The 23535-nt window shown below is 39.3% G+C and overlaps 1 protein-coding gene across 1 annotated transcript in view; it reads right to left on the bottom strand.

Annotated features, from left to right (window-relative positions):
• Nucleotides 1-4940: 4940 nt before the first annotated feature.
• The window catches only part of LOC142203026 (tropomodulin-3-like), a 37979-nt gene continuing 19384 nt past the window's right edge, over nt 4941-23535 (bottom strand). The window contains exons 4-10 of the mRNA XM_075273448.1: nt 16351-16473; nt 15126-15194; nt 14749-14879; nt 14135-14242; nt 11489-11632; nt 10272-10416; nt 4941-7124 (exon numbers count right to left, since the gene is read on the bottom strand). Coding sequence (XP_075129549.1) covers nt 7090-7124; nt 10272-10416; nt 11489-11632; nt 14135-14242; nt 14749-14879; nt 15126-15194; nt 16351-16473 — 755 coding nt within the window. The 3' untranslated portion in view covers nt 4941-7089. The remainder of the gene's footprint in view (nt 7125-10271; nt 10417-11488; nt 11633-14134; nt 14243-14748; nt 14880-15125; nt 15195-16350; nt 16474-23535) is intronic.

Here is a 23535-nt window from a genome sequence, read left to right as displayed (position 1 = left end):
GCCCGTAGTGAAGCTGTGCTGCCTACATTCCCTGTGCGTGTGCTCTTCTACTGCTGCGGTACATGAGCATAAAGCATATCGGGAAATGTAGTTCCGAGGCTGCGCCTGCGCATTTGCTTGAAATGTAGTTCTGCTGTTAGTGGTGTGCTAGTCACTCTGATCCTGGGTCAAAGAAGCAAACTCCATAACATTCAGTCCTAGTCCTAAATATGCTAAATGCAGGGATGTCTGTACAGTCAGTCATATGGTTTGGCCTGCTTAGGTTTGGGCACGATGGGAGAATTTACCAATACATTGGTAAAGTGGTACATTAGGTGAATCAGGCATAGCAGTGGTATATTAGGTAAATCAGGCATAGCAATGGTACATTAGGTGTACGACTCTGAGTTGTTCCTAAAACGCGAGATATAAACTCGCCACTTTTTCAGACTTGGCAATGCAGGACATTAACTGGGTTATCCAGGATAAGCATATATTCTTGCTGTGACCCTTCCAACATCACACCCCACTTCTACTTTTTTTTTAAATAACTTTAGCACAAATTAATATTTAGGTTTTGTAGAGTCCAATGATATTAAGGGGATATCTACAGTCCTATGAAAAAGTTTGGGCACCCCTATGCAGCTACTTTCTTCATCTCACCCTACAACCTGCAGTAGTGACCCTTTCCCCTCGCACCTTCTCCAATCTCTGTCCCCTGCTGTCACAACTTACCTTACTAAAATATTTAACCTCTCTCTCTTCTGGAATATTCCCATCCTCCTTCAAGCATGCTGTTATAACACCGCTATTGAAAAAACACTCCCTGGACCCCTCCTCTGCTGCTATCGACCCGTCTCTAACCTCCCCTTCATCTCTAAACTTTTGGAACGCCTGGTCTATTCTCATTTAATCCGCTATCTCTCTGCTAACTCTATGCTTGACCCTTTACAATCTGGTTTCCACGCTCTGCACTCTACTGAAACGACTCTCACAAAAGTCTCCAATGATTTTCCAATGGTGACTTCTGTCTTCTTATTCTTCTGGACCTCACTGAGCTCTCCTGGTTCTCCTCCTATTTCTCAGACTGCACTTTCAGTGTATCATTTGCGGGCTCTGTTTCTTCCCCTTGCTGTTGGGGTTCCTCAGGGCTCGGTCCTAGGCCCCTGCTCTTTTCTCTCTACACAGCCCCCATTGGACAAACCATCTCCAGATTTGGCTTCAGGTACCATCTTTATGCTGATGACACCCAATTATACACATCTTCCCGTGACATCACCCCTGCACTCATACAGAACACCAGTAACTGTCTTTCTGCTGTCTCTAATATGTCCTCACTCTATCTGAAACTAAATCTCTCTAAGACTGAACTACTACTGTTTCCACCATGTAATAGATCTGTCCCTGATATATCCATTGCAGTCTCAGGCCTTACTATAACTCCTAGGCAGCAGGCCCGCTGCCTCGGGGGTCATGTTTGACGCAGACCTTTCCTTCACCCCTCATATTGAATCACTCGCACGTTCATGTCACCTCCACCTCAAAAACATCTCCAGAATACACCCTTTCCTCACCAGAGATATACTAAAGACACTTATTGTCTCTCTGATTCATTCTCGCCTTGACTACTGTAACTCCTTACTAATCGTTCCTTCCTTTTACTAAACTCCTCCCTCTACAATCTATTCTGAATGCAGCGGCCAGGCTCATCTATCAGTCTAGACGCTTCAGCGATGCCTATGGTCTGTGCCAGTCGCTACATAGGCTGCCTATTCATTATAGAATAAAATATAAAGTTATCACCCTCATCCACAAGGCTCTCCATAATGCCGCACCTCCCTACATCTCCTCCCTCATCTCTGTCTATCGCCCAACCCGTGCTCTCCGTTCACTCAATGACCTAACACTTACATCCTCTATTATCAGAACCTCCCACGCTCGTATACAAGACTTCTCCCAAGTTGCACCACTTCTCTGGAATACTCTACCCCGGACAATCAGATTAACTCCCAATTTCTACAGTTTCAAACGCAAACTAAAGACACATCTTTTTAGACAGGCCTATCACAATTTCTAACGTAAACCCTTCCGTACTATAATTAGAATCCCCAAAATTTAACCTTCCTCTGTCCCCGCTCCCACATTTCCCCAGATGATATGATGTCTTTTCAGGCTAACTCTATTTGTCCAAGCTCCATCCACATGTTACAGGACACTACTAGTGATGGCTCATAAAGTTTTGTTTGTGTAATGACAGTCACCTCTATTACAAATTTGTCTGAATACTGTATAACCAACGCCGCCCCTGCTACCTCTTGTGTCACCCCCTCTACCTCATAGATTGTAAGCTCTTGCGAGCAGGGCCCTCAGTCCCATTGTGTGAAATGACGTTCTTTTTATGTATCTGTCTATATTTGAACCCTACAAATTGTAAGGCGCTAAATAAAAATTATTATTATTATTTTTAGTTCTAAATATTTTGGTGTTTGCAGCAGCCATTTCAGTTTGATATATCTAATAACTGATGGACACAGTAATATTTCAGGATTGAAATGAGGTTTATTGTACTAACAGAAAATGTGCAAAGTGAAAAAAAACCAAAATTTGTCTTATATTCTAGGTTCTTCAAAGTAGCCACCTTTTGCTTTGAATGCTGCTTTGCACACTTTTGGCATTCTCTTGATGAGCTTCAAGAGGTAGTCACCGGAAATGGTTTTCACTTCACAGGTGTGCCCTGTCAGGTTTAATAAGTGAATCTCAAAGACAAAAAGGAGGGGATACCGAGCGGCCCGTAGTGTAGAACTGTTTAGGGATGGATTTGGTATATTAAGAGTATGGCTCACCTTTATGAGTTGTGATTACACAACTCTATCAGCAGAGTGATCATTTAACAGAGGATCTCTCTCTGAATAGGATGTAGCTGCAGGGTGCCTTACACCTCACGGGTGTATATGAAATGTTATAAAGGACCAGAAGAGCAGATTAATGGTGAAAAATCTGTTTGGAAAGAACCTGCGCTTTAGCCAAATGGATGAAGAAAACACATGACTTTATTGGAAAACTCATGCCCAAAGCGTTTCGGGCACACACACTTCGCCCTTTCTCAGGTGCAATAGTTCTACAAAGATTGAATAAAAAACATAATCGACCACATCTCAGTGTGTCGCCTCCCCCCCACCCCCACATCGGTGCACAGTCGATCTTCTAAAGGGACTGATAAAGGAAAATTGTCTAGGTAGGACACAATTTAAATTTCTTTACGTGAAAGAGGACAGAGACCTCTTCAATAGTCTTCATGATAGAAGGGTAAAGCCTGAAACAGAAGATGCAATAAATGATCTTTGAAGAGGGCAATTGTCAGGTGGATCAGCATGGGGTAGTGTGTGTCTCAAATCCACAGAGACTATGAATTTTTTTGCGTGTGTCTTTTCATTAAAGTATATTTTTAAAAAATATATACAGGAAGACAATAAAACACGACAATGCAAAAAGAATGTCAAAAAGTATGCCACGCAAGACGCAGCATAATGTCAAGGAACAACAAGAATAGTTAAAATATTCAGGCACAATGCAAAAGCAATGAGAAAGGCATGAAAGGAACCATTTGGATAGTCGGCAAGGAACAGCAAAGAATAGAATACGCTCCCTTGCTGAAGCGGAACAGGAATAAAAACCTATTTTGAAGAAGATTATAATCCATTTCCCTTTCTTCTGAATCAACTTGTTTGGTTTATAGGTTGGACTTTATCCAACCTTAACTATGTTACTATGTTCTAAGGCAGCCTGTTCAGAAGGAAGCAAAGGTTCTGATACAAAATCTTTCTGGAGGAGACTTTCAGAATTCCAGATTGTAACCCTGCTGGACAACATTCAGGATACAAGGAAACCAGGAAAGCTTTCCCAAGCGTGAAGAAATTTTTTTAGTTTGCCTCCAATCCTACAACTGGCGTCATTGGCTGCTGGGACTTGCCAGGAAGTTTGTAGCCTGCTGGAAAATTTATAAGGAGGTGAGGATATCTTCTCTGGAAATGCCAACAGATAGGTGGGTCTGTAATTGCTCCAGCCAGACCCCTAAAGTACTGCACAGTACAAGTGGTGACAATACTGGTTCTTAACATGGCCACAGATGAATCCCAGACTCTTGAGGAATCCTACAGCTTTTTTTATCCATGCAATTCTTCAGCAATTCCATATCCTCACAGGGGATAGGCTGCCTTAGAGGTTTAGCTACCAAGTCATCCACTGTGGAGGTATTGTCCCAGTCCCATATTCTGAAGGAAAACCTTCCCGTTAAAGACTTTCCATTCTTTGTTAAATATCCATTTCATGTTCTCATATACAAAAACGGCTAAGTCTCCATTCTTCCAGGCGTTGAAACATCTACTCCTGAATATGGGGACAAATGGACTCTGTAAAAACGGTCTGTAGAAAAATGTATAATGTAGAAAAAGTTTTTCTATCTATCTCACTAAAATGTAGTAAGTTAGAGACAGCCTAAAAAGGTGCAAATGGAAAATATAGCACTCCACAAAGGATACATGTTTCTCAAACAGCTATACTAGCTTAAAAATTAAACTCTTATGTTTCTCTGAATTTTGAGGGAAAAAAAAAAAGTTTAAAAATCGGTGAGTCTTAAGGCCAAAACTGTCTGTGTCTTAAAGGATTTAATGATTAACATATGATCAAAAGGTGTTAACACAATGGGTGGCAAAATTGTCAAAAGCAATACTAAAATTAAGATTCTGCCAAAGGAAAGTATTTTGGTGGGGACACTTGGCGGAGACTCTGCTTTGTGAAAGGCAAGCACTGCTGTGAATATTAGAAGAAATGAGGGGGATTGATGTAGAATTGCTATTCATTTTACCGTTAATGAACAGTGTGCCCAGTTGCATGTTAGAAGGTCGCCTTCCATTATGTTATACATTCTTTTCAAATCCATTGTTAGTAAATTAAAAGCATAATTTGAAAAAAAAAATCTTTATTTATAAATGCTGAAAATCTGGGCTCTCTTTAACAAGTAATACATGTATTACATACAAACCTATACCGCCAGAATACAGTGTTTGGCACCCTTTAATTAATGATGTGTACACTATAACAAAAAAAAAACCCCTAATAAAATAGAAAACAATACGATACAGCCAATGTACACAATTTCAGCATCTAAATGATGGTAAAGGAATTACGACATTGCTTTACATAAACATGGAGTTCTGTTAAATGGAACCTGCCATCAGGAAAATGCAGTGCAATCTGAGGACAGTGAGTTCTAGAGCAGGAGGGGCGAGAAGAAGGCGGAACTATCAGTGATTGACAGCCTCCCCTCTGACTTTACATAGAGAGATCGCTGCCAATCACCAATAGGAACGCCTCCTTGACTTTACAGCAAAATAAAGTGGACAATTCAATGAATAAAACAAATCATATTGAATATTTTCCCAAAAAACTATATATCTGCTCAGCTATTCCTGCTTTATAACGTGTACTATCGCACTGAATTTTCCAGGCGCCAAGTTCCTTTAAGTGAATAAACATGGCTAAAAGGCTACATTAAATGTGATTATCCTTTCATTCAAAAGTTTTTGTTTTTTTCCTCATCTCAGAAGAGTTTATGTTTTCCAATTCTACAATCATATGGTAGACAAAAAAAAAAAAATACTCCCATGTCTATAGTTTCCTGGGATGGGATATTTGGAGGCATAGGAAGTTGGTTACATATTGTGCCAAGTATTCCCTTATTATTCTACCTTAGGGCAGGATGTTAATATACTAATAAATATCCAGGTCTATATTTCCCTGGTATGACATACTTTAGGCATATTAGACCAAAAAAATTCTAAATACTTCTGGGTCTATATTTCCATGGGATGGGACCTTTGATCACATAGAAGGTTAAGACATATAAATTGACTGGTCTATAGTTTCACCAGGTTGGAATACTTAGGAGCTTAGGACATACATTCCCAGGTCTATATTCACTGGTGTGGGATATGTAGAGACACAAAACGTTAAGACACAAGGTACTAAGACATACTAAGTACTCCCAGGCCTATCATTTCCTGAGACTGTATATTTGGTATATTGTTTCCCTGAAATACCAGAGCTATCTGAATGGTTTCGCAAGTTTGCAGAAATGCAATATGACTGCTTTAAAAGTTACTTGTTTTCAGCAAAATATGAAAGTAAAGACATTTTATACCGATTCATCAAGAATTCATCATATAGATATGTATATATGTATATATCTAAAGAAGCCTAAGTGGAAGAAGAAAACAATGAGAAGGAGTGCTTGGTATTGCCAAACTGAGCTTTTAAGACTCGCAACAGTTATTCTCTTTGCAGAATGCAAGCCATCTAGATTTCTCTGAAATCTAAAACCCAATCCAAACACTACAAAGTACTGGTTTTGCATAGCAGGGTGACCACTAATAGATGGACAAATGGCATAGGCCCCATCAACTCTTGGCAAAAGAACATGAGACCGCTATGTTTCCTAAAACCTAGGAGACCGAAAACCAATACAATGTGTGAATGTCACCAGCATTAGGATTTACGGCAAATTATGTTGACTTCCAAGATGCAAACCTTTCCAAATTTAATCTAAAGCAACTAAAATTGCCCCAATAATTGTGGCATATTGGGTACAACAATATTCTCTATTGCAGAGCACTCCTCATTCCATCATTTGATCCTGAATTCTTGTAATTTAGTCTTTCCCTTGTAAGCACCGGTATTTAAAACTTTATTGAAATCTTCATATCCAGCATCTTTGTATTTTTGTGACATTTCTGGGTGGTCATTCTGGAAATTCATCTGTTGGGTGAGCACCTGAATTCATCTCGTCTCATGTCTTCAACTTTCAGATATCCAATTTGGTTCTCAACAGTTTAAGGTATAATAGGGTTTAGATTGAGAAAACAAAAGGTATCACAAGATAGTGATAGGAACGATCAGATGATGGTTTGTGGTTTTCCAGTATCTTCCCTTCTTCCCAGCCAGATGAAGTCAGAGACTATAACACCTGAATGAAGCTCATTTTTCACCAGTGATGTTGAAACCTCCAAGTAATGTCCTCATGGTACAAAACAAAAAAAATAATAAAAAAAAGGTTTACTCATGGTCTCCTTCCACTCGTCTCTTGCGAACTGAAATAAGAACATACAAAAGTATTAGATTTTATTTGTTTACACCCACTAAATATATTCCAACATTAAGAACAATCACTTCATAGTCTAGCTGAAGTCTCAGAACTCTAGATCAGTAAAATGTATTAATTTGGTTAAATGGTGTGCAATATACACAAGGACAACTCCAACCAGTGGTGCAGAAGAACCTATGGAGTTAGAATACATTATATACTATTCTTTTGTTTTACAACATCTTCAGTCATTCAAGTTACCAACTTGAATTCTCCAACTTACCTACTCAGACCTGTGTGCTCCAGAAGTTTAATGCCTTTGCACAGACACAAAGGTATACAGAAACGAGTATACAGTGAGGAAAAATGGGAAACCCAAGACCTCAACTCATAGGCATTAAAGCAATAGGACTCAAACATTTGTAATCTATCCTACAGACACAAAACAAGTGTCAATTATGGGAAAACCACTTTGGTCATTCACATACCATGTGAGCACAAAATATACCTATGACAGCTTGGACCAGTCAGAGAAAAGTGCTGTTACTATTAGGGCTAGGAATTTAACTTTATTCAGTACTAATGTAGATACTGAGATCCTTAAAGTGGTTTTCCAGTTTCAGCAAATAAATATTATTTCTATGACATAATGAACCATAGGATGCAAGTGAAGCTCTGCTGAATTTCACCTGTATAAGATTATATAGCAAAACCGGGCCTGGCTGTACGTGTACAGGATATGGTATAGTCACATCTCAGAGTATATAATATGCCACCAGCCAAAACTCATACAATTTTCAAATATACTTTCTGTATCAATTTCCAGATCTCTACTTTCTGTGATTCATTGCTTACTTTCAGGCCATGGGTATGTCAAGGACCTTTCCCCAAGTGGCCTTCCTGCTATGTCCCTTTCAGAAATTTTCCTACGACCCAATTAATTAGATTTCTGCTATTAACAGTGGAAACCTTGGAAGAGGGTTGATTTCGAACTACAAGGCCTAAAAGATAAATAGCAATGCCTTGGAGATTGGCCTGTTTAGACAATGTAAAACCTTTAGAAGTAACGAATTATAGAAAGAGCATTAGAAATCCAGAACAATACGGAAAAGTATATTGGAAAATTGTATAACTTTTCAGTAAACAATTTGTATTTGCTGAAAATGCACAACCCCTTTAAAGCACAAGCTAGCATATTCAATGCCTTTCATTAATTTAGTAATTTGTATTAGTAACACATGGCACGTTAGTAGCATACCTATACCATGCTATTACATCACTGACATTTGGATATGAAGTCAGCAAATACCAGATGTAAAGGCCTCTTGACCACACCAACATGCAAAAAGGCATTTTAACATGCAATGGACATTGCAGACCAAATACAACCAGGGGATGATGCATAATCCCACCACTATGTGACCTGTATGTTCCTGCAGTCAGTTTTGGAGAGATGCCAGTAGATGTCAAGTGATAAGTACCCGTAACCACCACACTGAGAAATTAACATAGTGGAGAGAAAAGAGGTCAGCAGTAAAGTAGGAGTATCTTCAGCACACATCTACGTCTGTGTGTGTTTTATGTTAAAAAGAAAAGTTTTATATTCATTGCAATAAAATGATAATGAACAATGTTCAAGAGGTTGATAAACTATGACTGTGTATAGAGCTTCCTGCACTGACAGTCTTCTGAGGTATCTTATACCTGTCTAATATAATGGAGTTCGAGATGAGCGAACACTATTCAGATTAGCCATTCCGAACAGCACGCTCCCATAGAAATGAATGGAAGCAGCTGGCACGTACACTTTGCCGGCAGCCGGTCGCTTAACCCCCGCGTGCCGGCTACGTCCATTCATTTTTATGGGAGCGTGCTGTTCGGAACGGTTGTTCCGAACAGTGTTCGCTCATCTCTAATAATGGTCATACATATTTATATCTGAGTCTTCTGACGAAATGTGAATACCCCCAATGATCAGCAAATATTTAATTTTTATATGGAAATGGAAAGAATCTAATGTAAACCAGCAGTCATACTGAAGTTAAGGAGCAATAGAACATTTGGAACATTTATCCAAGAAGTTGGATATATATTGGGCCAGGGAAGGTGAGAAAAAATAAATAAAATTCTATCTATTTATCTAGTGAAGGAAACAGATTGCCTTAATAAGATATATTATAAAGTTGTTGTTTTTTTTGTTTTTTTTTTTAATAAAATTAGATTGTGAGCCCCATATAGGGTTCAGAATGTACATTTTTATTTTTTCCTTTTAGTATGTCTTTGTAGAGTGGGAGGAAATCCATGCAAACACGGGGAAAGCATACAAACTCCTCGCAGATGTTGTTCCTGGCGGGATTCGAACCCAGGACTGCAGCGCTGCAAGGCTGCAGTGCTAACCACTGAGCCACTATGTTGCCCCATATTATAAAGTTTCTTATTTTCACCTGTGCGAATCATTTATGAAAAGAGGTTTATAACTGGAGATATGCTTTAAAGACATATCCCCATTTTAGGAATTTAAGTCTACAGGACCATCTAATATCTACAGGACCACCTTTAGGACCCTCGTCTATCAGAAGAATGAGGGCTGGTTATCTAGGTTCATCAATCACTGATGCATTCTTTATAGTGGCTATAGGAAAGGGGGGGGCAACTTGCCTCTTTTCACAACTACCATATATTTCATTAAAGGACGTATACAAGAATAGCCAGTGCTTCACTGAACTATACAGAAGACACAGCAGCTGGGCATTGGCAAACACGAGTCGCCAGACCTCTATTCTTCCCATAGTGAGGGTGGTCTGGAGAATAAGAGAGTGGTCAGGCATTAACAATGTCAGTGCTATGTTGCTAATATTCATTGCTGCAGAGCACTGTGTGAATAAGGATTGGGTACTGCCAACTGCTGCTGCAATTAATGGCATAAACAAAAAAAAATATATAAAAAAAATAGCTTTCTGCTGAAAGGTTTGAAGGGGTAAAAACAGGACACTGGGAAGTTTCCTTGCTACTGGCATTATGTGACTGAGCCGACTAAATACATGTGCATAATCTCTTATTATCTCACACAAACCAGCAGTTTCAGATATTTATGAGTAACCAGTAATCCTCGGAGATTACTAGTACTCATAGTGTATACTACTCCCAGTCTTACCAAGGTCATTATTCTTAGTTATTGCAGCCGCTGCCCTTGTCCGGGGTCCTTGCTGTGTGAAGTGATATCCGAATTTGCGAATTGAATTGTTTTCCTCCAGGAGTTTAGCAATCTCCATCTCCACTCCGGTTCCCAGTTGTTGTCTCTTATGAAAAATAAAATGAAAATTAAAAAAAAAAAAAATGCACTTAAAGATTTTCCCAACCTTTCTACAACCATAGCTATCCTTATGTTAGGTCATCGATATCAGCATGGTTGGGAACTGATACCCAACACCCCCACAGCATTTCTCAACAGTATTCAACTACAGTATACTAAGGATAAAGCAGATCGCTCCATTCACTATGTAGTGGATGAGCCAGGTTGCTAAAGCCAAAGACTCATTCATATGGATGGGCAGTCTGCTTCTGCTTCTGTACACCATCTAGTTCTGGTTGACCGCTGGGAAAGCCTGGTGTGAACCACATCAACAGTATGAAAAGGCAGGACAATTCCCTCCCTATAATCGTTATAGAAAGAATATCATTACAGATTGGTTATTACGCTTTATTTAATCCAATATTATTTGACATATGAAAAGAAAACAATATACATTGGCAATGTTATGTAAGGTAGTTGAATAGGCCAGTGAATACATTTATTTTGATATAAATTATATGTGTGGGTTAGGGTATTTGCCTCAGGACAAAGATGATGGACAATGTTAGCAGCACATATTAAGTTATTACTATGTACTACATATTTGCATGACATTTATCAGGTCAGAGCTCATCCCCTAGAGCTGACAATCTCTCATATGACTAGTGGCGTTAATACTGGATTCTGCACAGTCTGCATAGTAAGCATAGTGCTCAATGAGATCAGAAAGTAGAAATGGTTGCAATGTGACCAAAGGAACACAGCTACATTATTTTGCAATATTGCAGCTAAAGAATACACCAATTTTGCAATATCATAGGATACAAATAGAACCTTTAAATCAACACAGCGGACATCTTAATTTGAGAAATGTTCCACCTCTTTCTTAATATTTTTAACTGTATTTCCTTATTTAACAATTTAGTGAACAGATGTCACATCTTAAATCTGGCTCTACTTATCCCTATAGTCATTATGTTGACAGTAATCCATTATTAGACTACAACAGCGTGATGAACAAACCACAAAATTAAGTAATACCATAGAAATAATGTCGCAACTAAAAACAAAAATAATACCTGGTTGTCAATTTTGATTTCTTGTAAAGTTTCATTCTCTTTAAGTGCTTCAACCAAAGCCAGAATGCCAGAACCGGTGACAAAATTAGACTCTATATTGAAACTCTTTAGAGTTTTGTTTACTTTCAGCATGTCAGCAAATGCCTATGGCGAGAAAGAGCATAAATAGTGTATAAAACAACATGAACATCAAGAAGGTCAAGTCTGAAGAACTTCCACGAAGGTGAACAGTATACACATTTACTAAATAGATAGGGATCCCACATTAACCTTGCCTTGACTCCAGTGAACTACTTCGAGTTCACATCAAGGCAATTGCAGCTAATGTCACTTGCATATATGTGTATGGCAGTTCTTATGACCAATTTGGCACTTATTTCACTCTAAGGCAAACATAAGGCCGGGGCTTTATTTTACACTTTGGTGGGCCCAGTGCAAAGACCTCAAGAAATAGGCTGCGACTCCTGTTGTGTGATCAAAGATCGCCATGTTAACATGTGACTCATCTATGCAAATGAATGAGGTTGCCTTGTGACCTAGAGAATGTTATGACCTCGACTTCTATTCACAATAAATTATGCACTGCTTGATCTTTTTGCGACTACAAGTCACAGTTGCAGCAATCTGAAAGACGCAACGTGACTCTGTTCACTCCTCTTACTAAAAGGGTTGAGGGGCGACATGGTCACATGACATGAGTTACTACTATAGTCATCATATTGCCCTACAGTACCCCTCTTGTTCCCCCTACATAGGTGACAATGCTCCAATAGTGCCACCCGCACAGATAATCGTTCATAACATTGCCCACCCTCTCACAGCTAATAATCCCCCCACATTGGTAATACTCCATCCACATAGGTAATAAGGCCACCTTACTGCTTACAATACCCATTCACCCACAGGTAATATCTCTCCACATACATAATAGTATCCCCACCCACACACATAAGTGTCTTAATTGTTCCACCCATAGGTAATAATGCCCTCCCTTCACATAATAGTCCCATTCCCATTCCCAATATAGGACTCACAATGTACATTTTCCCTATCAGTATGACTTTGGAGTATGGGAGGAAATCCACGCAAACATATAAACTCATTGCAGATGTTGTCCTTGGCGGGATTCAAACCCAGGACTCCAGCGCTGCTAACCACTGAGCCACCATGTTGCCCCCCATATAGATATTTGTGATGTGGGGAAATCTGCGGTACCCACTAACAATCCAAGCCACACAACTTTGTATACTTACTTCTTCTTGCAAAGCTCTTCTAATGTCCTCCCCTTTATGTTGTCTCCTGCTCTATGATACCATAGGCCAGGACACAGCATAGCTGGGAGACATTAAAGGGGCTCTTATCATTGGGAAAAGTCATTTTTAACTAAACACATCCTTGCATAGCCTTTAGAAATATTATTTCACACCTACCTTTAGTATGTAAATTGCCTCTGGGCTCGTTCACATCTGTGCCCGGGTTCTCCGTTTATACAGGTTTCCGTTTCCTGCCCGAAACTGGGCAGGAAACGGAAACCTGCAGTCAGTTTTTTTTTTTTTTAAGGAAGCCGAGTCATTATCAGCAGTAGCCCGTGCTGTATACACTCATAGGAAACAATAGCAAAGGGGGTGCATGATGCATCTTGCACCCAGTCTAATTAGCATATGCATAAAAACTGACTTATTCAAAAACTGCTGAGGCAATTTACATACTAAAGGTAGGTGTGGAATAGCCTTTCTAAAGGCTATGTAAGGATGTGATTAGTTAAAAAATGACTTTTCCCAATGATAGAGCCCCTTTAAAACAAAAGGTGCATAGCCTGGCGTGTTGCAGGAAGAAGAGCCAAGTATGAAATTCACTATAGCTGGAGGTGGTAGTGTGGTGAAGAGCGACCACTGTGACTCCTATAACGGTTGTCTTGGGCCAGAAGGTCCCCAGCACACTTCACCACACAAACCACTGTCTACCGATTTAGACAATGGATCTTGAGGTGGGGAGTAATGGGGGACCTTCTGGATAAAGATAGAACAAACTTAGTCATGTGACACAGCTTAAGGGGGCCCAATGCAGCTGCACCATTTGCCCTATGAGTTAAATGGCCCTGCATAAGGCACAAGACAATTGTAAAGACAAGGATAAGCGGCTATATTGGTGCTTCCTATATAACGCCAACATATTCCACAGCACTTTACAGACATTGTCATCACTCAGTGTCCACATAGGGCTCACAGTCTAAAGTCCATGGAGTCTTTGGAGTATGGAAGGAAACCCACACATACAAACTCCTTGCAGAGGTTATCCTATCACTACAAGGCAATAGTTCCAATCAGTAAGGACCCGTTCACATGGAGTAAACGCGCGTGTATTTTGGCAAAATACACATGTAAAAATAAGACTCCCATTGACCTCAATGAAATTTTTTTACACGTGTAAAAAATACACGTCACAATACACATCAAAATCCACGTGTAAAATGTCATTGAAGTCGATGGGAGTCTTATTTTTACACGTGTATTTTGCCAAAATACACACGCGTTTACTCCGTGTGAACGGGCCCTAAGCCACCATGTTTGCCACTAGGACTTTAGGTTTGCCTCAGTGTTCTGTGCTACTATTAAGCAGAAAGCATATACTTCGCCTGATACCTACTACTGCTACTGGATCATTGCTTCTTGTTGCTGCAATGCTGAATGTTTTCACTTTTGTATTAGACTCCAAAGCCTTTGCAAATTCTTTCAATGTGGGAATTGGGATATTCTTAATAAAAAAGAAAAAGATAGACGTATTAAGCATAGAAGAAAACCCTTCACAATCACAAGTATTGGACCTGTTATCCCAATAGGCTGCATCACAATTAAAATATTATGCAAGAAAGCTTTAGGGGTATTCACGTCTCAGCCAGTCATGCTAAAATGAGAATATGCTGCTGAGCTCTTTCTAGGAGGTTTCCTATTGGAGGTAACCACATAGAATTTTATATTTGGGTTATATGCCCTTCACCTCTAAGAACTCCCTCCCCCCATCCACGATTGAGGCAAGCGAGATAACCTATCCATACAAAGATGATAAGTCCATTACATAAAAAGCCTGCCATTATCATCCTGATACACATATTGAGAATGCTATGGTGGGTGAGAGCCCATTATATTATAAAGCCAATAAGCAGTGCAGAGTATTTAAGTATTGCACAGGAAATTTCTATTACACAAAAACTTTCCTGAATACAAAGATATAATCATAGTCTGAAGAAAATGTACAATTACCTTTATATTATTAAGGTTAACTTCAACCAGACGACTGTCATTGTTGTATATTCTCTTCAAACTCTCCTCTACATTGGTGGGATTCGGAGGCTCATCAAACACCGGTGTGATTGGCTCTGCCTTTACAACATCTAAAACATAAAACAAAGTGTAACATACTATGCAGATAGAATCAAATTATACATGCATTTTTTTAAAGAAATTAATACTGTCAATCAATCAATAATCCATAAAGCAGCAACACTTGGAGATCGGACGCTCCCACACATGGCGTAATAGTACATCATAGTGGAGGAAAGTGTTACGTCACCAATTACTTTACTTGCAGTTTAATACATATAAGCTGAAATACCTTTGAGTTACAAAGAAATACTCACTGGGGAATCCTTGGCTATCATACCCATTACTAGTGCTGTTTGGATAAAGGCTGGGCATTCCAAGGATTGCTAAAAAGAACAAAAGAAAATACGGCAAGTTATTTGTGTTCTGACTGCTCAATCTCCTTATGTAAATCCTGAAGTTTCAGTTCTAAAAATTAAAACAGAGCTAAAAACAGATTTTGGGGTGGATTCCTCCCCGAATTCAGCAGCAGATTCCACCTCCTATTGCATTCAATGGTAAGCAGAGCACAAAGCAAGATGTTGATAAAATAAAGTGTCCTGTTCAATCTTGCCACGGATTCAGTGGCAGAGTCCACAGCACAAGACATCCCACTGGGTAAGACCATTCATCTGGACCTGGGAAAGGGGGTTGGGAGGGAGGAGGTGCACAGAAGTTTTTTATTGGAGAAATTGAAGAGGAATCTGAGGCAGATATCTGCTTCAATTTCCTCTTCATTTTCCACCATGGAAACCTAGCCTTTACTCAAGGTAAATGAGAACATAAGGAAGCGAATCCCAATTGGGGTGGTGCAGCACAATCTGGGGAACCACATACTGCATGTTGAGCCATTGGGAAACACAAAGTGAGCATGGTAATGGTAAAATATGAATGCTTGTATGTGATGGTATATGATTATGTAGCTTTTGAGGGTGCCTTCACATGGTGGAGTTTTTTTGCCGTGACTAGGTAGACTGTAGGATGCCAGCTATGGAAATCCTATATGAATTGCAGTTATAACATGCTCCTTCTCCACTGACACCTTCGGCTAAATTCAACATTTGACTTGGTATTAGCACAGAGTAGTGCATAGCTGGTTACCAGATCAGTTACTGCTAAGGCTAAATTTCTGCTTGGTGCCATCCAATGTATGGCCAGACAAATATATGTATACTTTCTGTCCGGAATTGTATATACATTGCAAGATATGAAAGGTGAAAAATACCTTCAATAAGAAAAACAGGGAAATCATTTCACAAAATCTTATTAGTAATGGCCCTAAAACATTTAAACAAGTTTTTTTACTTTATTTTACTGATGGAAAAAAATGTAAGACAATTTTCAGATATACAATACCATTATATGGTTGTATAGTTAATGATTAGCATTATGGCCACCTATAGAGATGTGCAATGTGTTGATCCAGTCTGCCTGTCTATTTCTATTGGAATAAACATTGCAAGAAGTAATTCGGAATGTGGCATTTTCCCGCTGAATACTAACCAGCAAGGTCACTCAGCTCAATGTCTGTGGCACTACTCAAAGCCTCTTCCAGTTCCGGATCAAGACTTAGCTTCTCCTCTGCACGGAAATCTTTGGTCTGTTGCTTGGGGACAAATATTTTCCCTTGAAAAACAAAACAGAATTTAGTGTTGCAGGAAGTAAATCCAATACTGCTATAATATTTTGGGGTAACCTCTGACCAGGAGGTGGCACTATTGCCATTAAGAGCGTTGCAAGTTACCTGCCTGCTGTACCAAATACATCCTACATTTCAGATGAGTTAATTCAGGACTCCTGGTATGGAGAGCATGTCCAATAAAGCAGGTGATACACAAGATAAATATGGCCACCGCTCAATCATACATTGTTTATATGAATGATCCATTCTGACCAGCGACATGCCAAAATAAATTGGCAGATTAGGGAGATTGTCTAGTTTGTGCGAAGTGGCAAATGATCAACGAAACATGCCATACATGTGGTGTTTGACCACCTAGGCCAGCTTTTATCTTATGTATATGGGCTTATCTACAGGACATGCCATACAGATCTTATAGATGAAGGCCCCACTTACAGCTGAGTTTTGGGAACTCCCATAGACCTGAATAGAGCCATATCTGAGTGGGCATATGATGCGGGTCTGACCATCATTCTTGAGGTGCAGGTTGCAGAAGCAGGACCCACATCTATAAATCAGACTACACAGGGTGTGTTTGATGTCTGTTCCCATGGAGAGGCATAGGTCTGCATATCAAAAACAGGCCTAAAATGGAAGGAACTTCAACTATTTGCAAAGTGGCTTCTTTTTTCATTACAGCTACAGTACATTGAAGCAGTAAAAAAAAAAAAACAAAAAAAAAACTTATAATTTAATGGAACACATGGCTGGAAACATCATCAACGCCAAGACAATGGTCATAAGCAAATACAATTCCATTTGTTAGTAGTAGGGAAAGCATTGCCACAAGTATACTAGGTTATCACAAGGGTCTCTGGATACAAGTACATTACAATATTTTGCTGGGATTGAACATGATGCATACAATCACACAATGTGAACAGGAATTGATGATTTTTATTGTATTTATCAAACATGCCATTGGTACTGTATTTTAGGCAGAAAATCTGAGAGACAAGCATATTATATTAACGCCCTGATCTGGAAAATATTTGTAGTCGATAAAATGTAGTTAATGAATCAAATTCAAGTTTACACATGAAAACCAGAAGTGGATGTGGTTAGTGATATGCAAATAGGAACGGAAATTGAACAATAGTCAGATATCAGCGGCTCTCCAGAGACCGGCACCGAGTACACAGGAAGCAAACCCAATGATCTAATGTAGATATCATGGGCCATTACTACTAAGTGGTGATCAGCCGGAGTTACTATACATCCTCACAAGCTGCTTTTAGCTTCTGCATTTCTAGGAGAGGTCCTGCTGACAGAGCTGTCTCCCGAATTTTACAGCATACACTTCAGCTCTATTGTTTTCACCACCCTGGAAGTGGAATTTTACTGTAAATGATTTTTAAAAATAGGAAAACGGATCAGACAAAAGCAAGGAGAAACTAGTACGAAGAATGGCACAAGTGCCAAAACCTGCCTAAACTCTCTAGTATCTGTGGAGCTGCATAACTAGTCAGACCCAAGAGTTAGGACAGATAGTACAAAAGGAAGCGAGAAAACTCGAGCTGTGCCCCCCTAGTGGTGCGCACAGAGTGGTCCCTCATACCAATTATGATTCATGTCAATAGAACTTTCACTAGCTGAACTATGTTTTAGACATGCAAATGTATAAAGGGGAAATAAAGGCGCAGACAAAGGATCTTCACAACAATACATGCCCCAATTGCTGTCGTAAAGTAATGACTGTGTGGGCTTGTAAAAAGCTTGGGAAAAAGGAGACTGTACATGTCTGTCTGTGGCATGTCCCTGGGAACTACTCTGAATGAACAATGGGTTAAATGTTCCTTACCACTTGTAAACAGGTTTGTTCACTTATGTCAACAGCAGTTGACAGGAACACCACAATGTACAGCAGTGATTGCCTGACAAACTGATGGCCAATTTATAATAGCCTGATTTAGAAACAATAGTCATGAGTAAGGGGGGTAATAGTGGGGAGAAAACTGGGCAACTGTCCAACTTGCACTAAGAATCTAACATCCGCCATCTATGTAGAATTCTAATTTAAAGTTTATGTGGCTAGGTTCCCAAAAAACAAGTGCAGAACATTTGCAGCCCTTTGTTCTTATCCATTCAATACAGCTAGAATTGGATCCAGAAAGTATGAGAGGTATTAAGCTTTATTTTATACAATACCTTGCTTAAGTATCTGGATCAGACCCCAGTCTTGCCAAAAATAGAAAAAAAAATGACAATAGTGCCACAACAGTTGTTTAGGAACCCAAACTAAGTTATGAATGTTGCAAGTGACTTGGTAAATATCAAGTATATTATATGGAATTTAAGGCATGGTATTCACAAATGTGTGTAGTATTTGCCACACCATGGGAATATTTGATATGGATAGCGCATAGCTTTTGTGATCTCAACTATCCTTAATAGTCAGACCCAACAGGAAACTAGTAACATTTTGTAATGATTTGTTATAGAATATAGTTACTTGTTTTCCTACTGTTTAAATAAAAATGGTCATCTTATCACAGACATTTGCGGCGTATCAGCTGATCTTGGAGCCCTATCCCAGCTATAACTAGATGTCCATGCTGACACCTATCAAATCAGCAGAAAGTAACCCAAACTAAATAGAAAAGGCTCTTATGCCATAATATTTGGCCATCTTCTTTTGGGTCTTCATACATAAATCCAAAGTCAATTAAAATATACCGCAAAGGGCAACTATCAGAAAGTGAACTAAGGATGGATGTTAAATTCTAGAGTTTTTTGGTTTTATTTTAAGCTTTATCATGTTTATAAAAAAATACATAAAATAAATAAAAACACACTATATCTATTCTATATACTCACTTCCAGTTGCCAAAATTCTATATGAACACCTATAGAAATCTCACACCATGATGTTGTGCCTCTTTCTTACTGAAGCCTTCAACATTTGCTTTGAAATACCATTCACATACACTACTGTTTATGCTTGGAAAAAGTAGTTGGTAGGACTTTAGTAAGAATCTACAGGCCATTCAAAGACCTGCATGTTATTTTATTCCACCAAGCCAAACAATGTATTATTGCAGTAGCTTGGATGATATCATTCAGAAACAAACCCATATTATCAAGATAAAGCAGTGCACAATGCTGCAACCATGCAAACACTCCCACAAACCTCACATTACTCATTAAACATTACATCATAGTACACAGCCCATTACAGATCCCTAATAAACCTACAACAGGGAACCAAGGTTCTTTTCTCGCTATGTTCACAAAAGCGTTTGGGTCTCTGTCATTTGGATCCGCATGGGGACCCCAAGATAGAGACTGCGTCCATTTAAAAAGGGGGTACACGCAGAAACCCTCGGTTTACACCATTGTGGAAACGCAACTTTTTTTGTTTCAGATTTTGTTGCCTTTGTTGAGCCAAAAGTCAGGAGTGATTCAGCAAAAGTATAAGTACTTTCTATATATTTCCCATTCCTTTTGTAGCCATTCTTGGATTTAGCCTTAAAAAGTGCAAAAACATTTGCAACAAAAATGTGGGGCTTCGGCCTACAGGACTTTTCTCTGCAGATTTTAGGCAGAATCTGCGGCGGAGTGTCCTACATCTAACATCTAGTAGACAAATAAGTGACCACAGAGTTTACTCTGTAAAGACAGCAAGGGCCATGTGGACCATCATATTGTTTTCTTAGGCTATCCATTTACTAGATGAAAGAAATATATGAGGCTAACAAACAAACAAAAAGGGATACTCTTCACTTATAGACAACTAAAAGGTGACCATATACTTTGAAAACAGTCAGCCACATGTTGGTTCAGCCAATAGCTAGTCCTCCTGATCCCCCTTTTATACACGTGAACACTCAGCTTGACCCAACACACACATGCCCTAAGATAGCAGCTTATCTTCCAAGAAAAAGCACGGGGGATATTAAACTCCAACATGCTTAATCCTTCCCTGACATGTCCTATGGGCGAGAGTCAGGACATGTCTATACATATTAGTTACTCAGCGAATGTTGATTTAACATGTATGGCATTGAAGCACCGATCAATAATATGAGAGCTTTAAAGGAGTTGTGCCATTAAAAAGGACCCGTCACCAAGTAGAACATGGTAAAATGCCATACATTGTTCAGCAAGAATGAAACTATCTGGTGTATTTCTTTTTAAATTCAGTCACCCATTCAAAAGATATTGGACCCTGGAAAGTTATATGTAAATTAGAATAAAATGTGTGGCATTTAGCACTTTGTGACAGATACTCTTTAAAAGGACACTCATCCTTTACTACATGATGGGGGAAAAGCGTCCGTTTCCTGGGGGTCCAACTGCTGGGTCCTTCAGTGATCAGGAGAATGGGGGACCGAAAATCCCCTCTGCTTCTTATTTGTGCATTCACAAGAGCCATAGGGCTGCCAAGACTAATCTTCAGCAGCTCCCCAGCAGTGAATGGAGCACGGATCATGCAAGGAGGTCCTCTTTTCTCCCGACTGCTGGGAACCTGGGAGTTAGAAACCAAGGGATCGGATACTTATGCCCCATCCATAGAATAGGGAATAAATATTCTTAAGGCACAACTCCTTTAACAGTGGCTAGTGCAAAGTGTTCCAATACAGTTCCATGATGGTAGAAGTACATCAGTTTACACAGAAAACAATGGTGCTGACCAGAAAGCATTTTACGACTGTAAACAATGTGAATGGATCACCCAGCCGTTTTCTCATTTGTCAGCTGATCACTGTCTTGTTTCCATAGAGCAACGATGGGTGACAAGCCTTCTTGTGATCACTGGCCTACGCAAAAGGTATTAGCAAGACCTTTTTAATGAAACCCAAAGGGTTGTCATATTACTCAGTTTACCCATTAAATACTTGGACAACAAAAACTATGGGAATTTTATCTCCTATTTACTTTTATCCTTCAATTCTACATTTAGTGTTTTTTTTGTGTCTGTTTTTTTCTAGTTGATTGATCAAAGGTTTGGTCTGACGACTTATCATTGTCTCCCTTCATAAGTATTATGTAGAGCTTTATCCTGTTAAAATAATCTGCCATGTAATAGATTCCCACATTTCCATTAAACAATGGAAAAAATATTCCATTGATAGCTGAATGCAGCGCTGACTTCAGGGTAGACCTGTTAGGAAAGACTGTATTTCTGACCACATCAAAGTGGAGGAAAGCACCGAGCTCCTAAACATGTAGGGGTATGTAGTTCTGGCAGGAGACATGCCTCTGTGGTTTTCCTCTGCTACTTGTGTTGTCTTGTTAGGAGCAACACTGTAGTGAACAGCTTTATTAATAATACTACATTAGTGCCCTAAGCTAAACATGGCTATGCTGCCATCAGGTGAACCAATCTATATTATCTATATTATATCCTATATATAGACACCCCTAACCATTACTTTTATTTGTTAGGACTCCTGAATGGAAGGCTAATATCTCCTGCATGCAACTGTAGGGGGTTTTACCACCCGCAAAAAACACGTCAGTATGTCAACTGCAAACAGGGACCTAAAAAAAAGACTCGTGGTACAAATGCAGACAAATATATGACATGCTTCATATCTTACGGTCCTTGCATATGGCACAAATACAATAAATAGGGCAGAAAGGGAGACTGCAGTATGCAGCTAGTAGTGTGTGGTGTTGATGGCAAAATTGGGCAGCTGTTCTTGTGGGGTATACTGACAGAATGATGGACAGTCCACCTGATCTAAGGATGTTACTAAGTGGACTGTTCACTAGCATGGGGCCATGTAACGGTCACCTTATCCAGGCATTATGTATGTATTTGTGCTTACATTTTACATGTCTGCATCTTAAAATAAACTGGCATTTTAACAGTATATGGACAAGTCTGAGGCTCTGTTGTCATTTTGATGTCCTTTTCGATGTAGTGTTTCAGAAAGGGTGCTTGAGTTAAACACAGTGAAACTCTGACAAATGAAAAAAGTGAGCACTAAAAATAGTAAATATTACTGCAAACCCACCCTGCGCAGTAGCCCTGCACAAAGTACTGCCACATGCAGGTGCTAAATGTTGCGCTTTGCTTGAAATCTAATATGAATGCAAAACAGATACAAACAAGTCAGATTTTATGCTGAACACAGAGAGTCCAGTTAGTCATCCCTGAAATGTGATAAAGGACGCAATCTTCTGTACAACACACGTATTCTTTATTTTGTCTCTTTACATGTAGGAACAGGAATCTAACAAGTGAGAGCTACAGATCCTCAAGTATGTAAATAATTTATTTATGTATCAGCGCCTATTATTTCTACAGGTACAGACAAGATCTGAGAATCAAGACCAAGGGCAAGCACAAAACGAATCACCATGGCATAATAGGCAACAAAACCAGCTAGAGTTGGATAGGAACAAGTGCAAATAATTCAGTTTAAAAGGAACTTGAGATCACTTTGTATGGTTTTCTTCAGTGCCCAATGTCCTTAGCAAGAGTAACACTGAAGGTTTCTCTCCTCGTACTGTAGAGCAAAGTAATGTAGAAGAATGCAGAGCAAAGACTACATCTATATAATAAATACGCTAATAAAACTTTTGTCCCTCCTTGTAAACCTTTACATTATGCTTTACATAAAGAGAAACACTAGCTAAGCACACAAACCTGTGCACTATAAAACACTACAGAACAGATTCTGGCTATGGCTCCTTAGAAAATACATTACACAGCTTTTACTAGTAGACTATACATAAACATACAGCCTGACAAAGAAGCACTTCAGACTATGCAGCTAAAACTGGAGACTGAACTAGAAAGACTGCAATGTCACTTTACTATCTCACGGATTGGGATGATCTGGTATAGTATTTTAATGTAAGATATAAAAAATGCACCGGAGGAAACTGAACGAAAAATCCTTTGCACTACAGATGACAATGTGAAGTGGGAGAGGACGCTCTGCGCAACAGAGAAGCATTTCACGCCCTGCATAATATAGCGGGCTACAGAGAGAGTCATAATTCCAACCAGCAAACATTTAGCAGATAAAATCCCCATACTATAAAGCTGGTCA

This window comes from Leptodactylus fuscus, chromosome 5 (assembly GCF_031893055.1).
Source record: "Leptodactylus fuscus isolate aLepFus1 chromosome 5, aLepFus1.hap2, whole genome shotgun sequence".
NCBI classification, from domain to species: Eukaryota; Metazoa; Chordata; class Amphibia; order Anura; family Leptodactylidae; genus Leptodactylus; species Leptodactylus fuscus.
The sequence above is the reverse complement of the archived record's forward strand: the minus strand, read 5'-3'. Positions and strand labels throughout refer to the sequence as shown.